Source organism: Oncorhynchus kisutch, linkage group LG10 (assembly GCF_002021735.2).
Source record: "Oncorhynchus kisutch isolate 150728-3 linkage group LG10, Okis_V2, whole genome shotgun sequence".
NCBI classification, from domain to species: Eukaryota; Metazoa; Chordata; class Actinopteri; order Salmoniformes; family Salmonidae; genus Oncorhynchus; species Oncorhynchus kisutch.
Window position 1 is genome coordinate 4871051 of NC_034183.2, and position 5815 is coordinate 4876865.

The following is a 5815-nucleotide window of genomic DNA, read 5'->3' on the forward strand; positions in this document are numbered from 1 at the left end:
GCCACAGAACCAGCTCTCTCTGTGGTGGAATATGTGGGTATTTCTTCCTTTTAGGTGGTTGTAGAATTTAACAGCTTGTTAACTAGTGGGTATAGTCTTATTTCCTTTTGATGTCGTAGAAGGCCCTTCTTGCCTCGTCTCTTAGGTCATTCAGAGCTTTGTGGATGTTACCTGTTGGTTAGGTCGAGGTAGGTATAGTTAGTTGCCATAGTTCTATAGTTTCCAGGGCAACAGTGTTTAGATGGAATTAGTATTTGTGGTAACTATGGAAACTGGACTTTTTTTGGGAACACCATTATTTACTGTCAGGGCCCAGGTCTCTCTCTCTTTCTTTCTCTCTCTCTCTCTCTATCTATATATATATATATATATATATACAGATACAGTGCCTTGCGAAAGTATTCGGCCCCCTTGAACTTTGCCCAAACCATGATGCTGCCACCACCATGTTTGACAGTGGGGATGGTGTGTTCAGGGTGATGAGCTGTGTTGCTTTTACGTCAAACATAACGTTTTGCATTGTTGCCAAAAAGTTCAATTTTGGTTTCATCTGACCAGAGCACCTTCTTCCACATGTTTGGTGTGTCTCCCAGGTGGCTTGTGGCAAACTTTAAACAACACTTTTTATGGATATCTTTAAGAAATGGCTTTCTTCTTGCCACTCTTCCATAAAGGCCAGATTTGTGCAATATACGACTGATTGTTGTCCTATGGACAGAGTCTCCCACCTCAGCTGTAGATCTCTGCAGTTCATCCAGAGTGATCATGGGCCTCTTGGCTGCATCTCTGATCAGTCTTCTCCTTGTATGAGCTGAAAGTTTAGAGGGACGGCCAGGTCTTGGTAGATTTGCAGTGGTCTGATACTCCTTCCATTTCAATATTATCGCTTGCACAGTGCTCCTTGGGATGTTTAAAGCTTGGGAAATCTTTTTGTATCCAAATCCGGCTTTAAACTTCTTCACAACAGTATCTCGGACCTGCCTGGTGTGTTCCTTGTTCTTCATGATGCTCTCTGCGCTTTTAACGGATCTCTGAGACTATCACAGTGCAGGTGCATTTATACGGAGACTTGATATTGGATTTATCATCATTAGTCATTTAGGTCAACATTGGATCATTCAGAGATCCTCACTGAACTTCTGGAGAGAGTTTGCTGCACTGAAAGTAAAGGGGCTGAATAATTTTGCACGCCCAATTTTTCCGTTTTTGATTTGTTAAAAAAGTTTGAAATATCCAATACATGTCGTTCCACTTCATGATTGTGTCCCACTTGTTGTTGATTCTTCACAAAAAAATACAGTTTTATATCTTTATGTTTGAAGCCAGAAATGTGGCAAACGGTCGCAAAGTTCAAGGGGGCCGAATACTTTCGCAAGGCACTGTATCTCAGATAGGGGGGAGTGAGGCCTATGAGGGTTTAATAAATAAGCATCAACCAGTGGGTCTTGCAAAAGGTATACAGTGATGCTGATATATGTATACTCACATATATACTGAGCAAAAATCTAAATCAACATGCAACATTTTCAAAGATTTTACTGAGTTACAGTTTATATATGGAAATCAGTCAATTTAATTAAATTCATTAGGCTCTGAGCTATGAATGTGTTTATCTACCCCCCCCCCCCCCCCCCCCCCCCCACACTTCACCTGCCCACCTTCATGATGGACAAGACCAGTCTTCTTCCTGTTTGTTATCTAACCCCCCCCCCCCCCCCCCCCACAGCACCTGTCCACCTTCATGATGGACAAGACCAGTCTTCTTCCTGTTTGTTATCTAACCCTCTCCCCCCCCCCCCCCCCACAGCACCTGTCCACCTTCATGATGGACAAGACCAGTCTTCTTCCTGTTTGTTATCTAACCCTCTCTCCCCCCCACAGCACCTGTCCACCTTCATGATGGACAAGGCAGAGTCCATTGCCACAGTGGACGATGCCATTAAGAAGCTGGTGCTGCTGGACTCCAAAGAGAAGATCTGGACCCAGGAGATGCTGCTTCAGGTCAGCGACAAGGCTGTACGGCTACTGGATGTTGATACACAGGTAAGCTTTACACACACACACACACACACACACACACACACACACACACACACACGCACAGACACAGACACAACGGTAAGACTTGCACAGACACAGACACACGGTAAGACTTGCACAGACACACACACATACGGTAAGACTTGCACAGACACACACCACACACACACACAGGTAAGCCTTACACACACACACACACACACACACACACACACACGCACAGACACAGACACACAGTAAGACTTGCACAGACACACACACACACGGTAAGACTTGCACAGACACACACACACACAGGTAAGCCTTACATGCACACGCACACGCACAGACACACGGTAAGACTTGCACACACACACACGGTAAGATTTGCACAGACACACACAGGTAAGCCTTACACACACACACACACACACACACACACACACACACACGCACAGACACAGACACACAGTAAGACTTGCACAGACACACACACACACGGTAAGACTTGCACAGACACACACACACACAGGTAAGCCTTACACGCACACGCACAGACACACGGTAAGACTTGCACACACACACAACGGTAAGATTTGCACAGACACACACAGGTAAGCCTTACACGCACACATGCACATGCACAGACACATGGTAAGACTTGCGCACACACACACACACACACACACACACACGGGTAAGACTGTGAAGCAAGCGTGAGGGATATGCACATTCCTACTGTAGGAAAACAGTTGCTGGACAACAACATATCCTGTAGGTAAAGAACGTTGGAAGTTCCATTCCAGTTACACAGCGACTGGAACGATCTGCAACAAACCCTCTTAGGCCTCACTCCCCCTCCACTATCTGAGATATTTACTGCAGCCTTCATCCTCCACATACAACACCCGTTCAGCCAGTCACATTCTGTTTAAAGGTCCCCAAAGCACACACATCTCTGGGTCGCTCCTCTTTTCAGTTCTCTGCAGCTAGCGACTGGAACGAGCTGCAACAAACACTCAAACTGGACAGTTTTATCTCCATCTCTTCATTCAAAGACTCAATCATGAACAGTCTTACTGACAGTTGTTGCTGCTATGCGTGATGTATTGTTGTCTCTACCTTCTTGCCCTTTGTGCTGTTTGTCTGTGCCCAATAATGTTTGTACCATGTTTTGTGCTCCTGCCATGTTGTGTTGCTACCATGTTGTTGTCATGTTGTGTTGTCATGTTGTGTTGCTACCATGTTTGTTGTCATGTTGTGTTGCTACCATGTTGTTGTCATGTTGTGTTGTCATGTTGTGTTGCTACCATGTTGTTGTCATGTTGTGTTGCTACCATGTTGTTGTCATGTTGTGTTGTCATGTTGTGTTGCTACCATGTTGTTGTCATGTTGTGTTGTCATGTTGTGTTGCTACCATGTTGTTGTCATGTTGTGATGCTACCATGTTGTGTTGCTACCATTTGTTGTCATGTTGTGTTGTCATGTTGTGTTGCTACCATGTTGTTGTCATGTTGTGCTGCTACCATGTTTGTTGTCATGTTGTGTTGCTACCATGTTGTGTTGCTACCATGTTGTTGTCATGTTGTGTTGCTACCATGTTGTTGTCATGTTGTGCTGCTAACCATGTTGTTGTCATGTTGTGTTGCTACATGTTGTGCTGCTACCATGTTGTTGTCATGTTGTGTTGCCTACCATGTTGTGTTGCTACCATGTTGTTGTCATGTTGTGTTGCTACCATTCTGTGTTGTCATGTTGTGTTGCTACCATTCTGTGTTGTCATGTTGTGTTGCTACCATGCTAGTTTTTATGTTGTGTTGCTACCATGCTAGTTGTCATGTTGTGTTGCTACCATGCTGTGTTGTCATGTTGTGCAGCTACCATGCTGTGTTGTCATGTTGTGCAGCTACCATGCTGTGTTGTCATGTTGTGTTGCTACCATGCTGTGTTGTCATGTGTTGCTGACTTGCTATGTTGTCGTCGTCTTAGGTCTCCTATGTAGTGTTGTGTTGTCTCTCTTGTTGTGATGTGTGCTTTGTCCTTATATTTTAAATTTGTAATCCCGGGGCCCTCGTCCCGCAGGAGGCCTTTTCCTTTTGGTAGGCCGCTATTATAAATAAGAATTTATTCTTAACTGACCTGGTTAAATTAAATCAACGTAAAAAGGCACTGGTTTTAATACCAACTATTAAAGACCTGTGCTATTAGAGTTTTTATCCTGACCTATGTAGTTGTATGTAGTTATATATGTATAGTATAGTGGTGACTCGTCATTCTGGGCTAAATATAATATTGAGTTAATAAAGTCACATATAAACATGGTATCGGTTTTGTTTTCTTGAGTAAATCATTTTCAATCCTTGTCATATGAAGAGATATTATAGATTAAGTAAGGCAGCTCCAGAATGCAGGCGTTTCAGCTCAGTGGTTTCTGTGGTGGTGGAGAAGCCAGCAGAAAATACAGAGAGTAGGGGTTGGTCATGTTCTCTAGTTACGCCGTGATTGGCTCAGTGTTCTGTCACTCATGGTTGGACACCGCGTCACCGCAAAATCTACAGGGAGAGCTAGGCAGTTCAAGCCCGCTTGGGTACTGCCATAGAGTTACATTAGAAGTGCCCTTCCAAGAAGGCTCAAGGTCATTGGCCACAAGATAAAATGATGTCACATCATGTGATATCTACAGGAGCTTTGATTGGACATCATACTTTCAAAAGCTGAGCTAGAAGTCACCATGAATCACATCGTCAATCTACTGGCAAATCCTTGTCATATGAAGAGAGATTATAGCTTAAACGTATCGGTGGTCATCGGCCATTGGACATAGACATCACACAACAAGTTGGAAATCGCCAATTCAACAATGGCTGACTGCAAGCGTTGCAAATTAAATCCCTGTTTTGTTTCCTCTGCCGGCTATTTGGTGGAGAGGGTGCGTGGTCCACGTCTGTGTTTGGTGGAGAGGGTGCGTGGTCCACGTCTGTGTTTGGTGGAGAGGGTGCGTGGTCCACGTCTGTGTTTGGTGGAGAGGGTGCGTGGTCCACGTCTGTGTTTGGTGGAGAGGGTGCGTGGTCCACGTCTGTGTTTAAGGGGTCTCTTTTCCAAGCTTAAAAGGATAAACATGCACATGCAACATCACGGGCCAGAAAAGGTTGAATACATTGGCCATGCTGTCAATCTAGCATGACTTCTGCCCCGTTCGAAACAACAGGACACTTGGAACTGGGAAAATCTCATACTTCAGTGAGTTCAAGAAAACTGGGTACTCGGAGGAAAACGAGTTCTGACTGGGGAGAATACGCTTCGAACGGTCATCCAACTCTGACTTCTGACTTCCAAGTCGGGAACTCTGGCCTCTTTCTAGAGCTCTGACTTCCAAGTCGGGAACTCTGGCCTCTTTCTAGAGCTCGGACTTCCAAGTCGGGAACTCTGGCCTCTTTCTAGAGCTCTGACTCCCAAGTCGGGAACTCTGGCCTCTTTCTAGAGCTCTGACTTCCAAGTCGGGAACTCTGGCCTCTTTCTAGAGCTCTGACTTGAAGATAATGTCCTACATAGTGCTGTACTTGTGATAATGTCCTACGTAGTGCTGTACTTGTGATAATGTCCTACGTAGTGCTGTAGTTGTGATAATGTCCTACGTAGTGCTGTAGTTATGCCAGTCCTAGTCTAGAGTTGTTCTGGTTATTTGATGTCACAAACATCATATTCCTGTGTTATGTGGACATGTCTTTCTGAGCCACAGATCTGTCGACCTTTAGACCTTTATGGTGAGATAACTGATGACACATTTGATATGGAC

General features: G+C 44.7%; 1 protein-coding gene across 1 annotated transcript in view; it reads left to right on the forward strand.

Moving 5' to 3' along the window:
- The window catches only part of LOC109884126 (epidermal growth factor receptor kinase substrate 8-like protein 2), an 81163-nt gene that overhangs the window by 30526 nt on the left and 44822 nt on the right, over nucleotides 1–5815 (forward strand). The window contains 1 exon segment of the mRNA XM_031832918.1: nucleotides 1882–2043. Within this exon segment, the coding sequence (XP_031688778.1) occupies nucleotides 1882–2043 (162 nt within the window).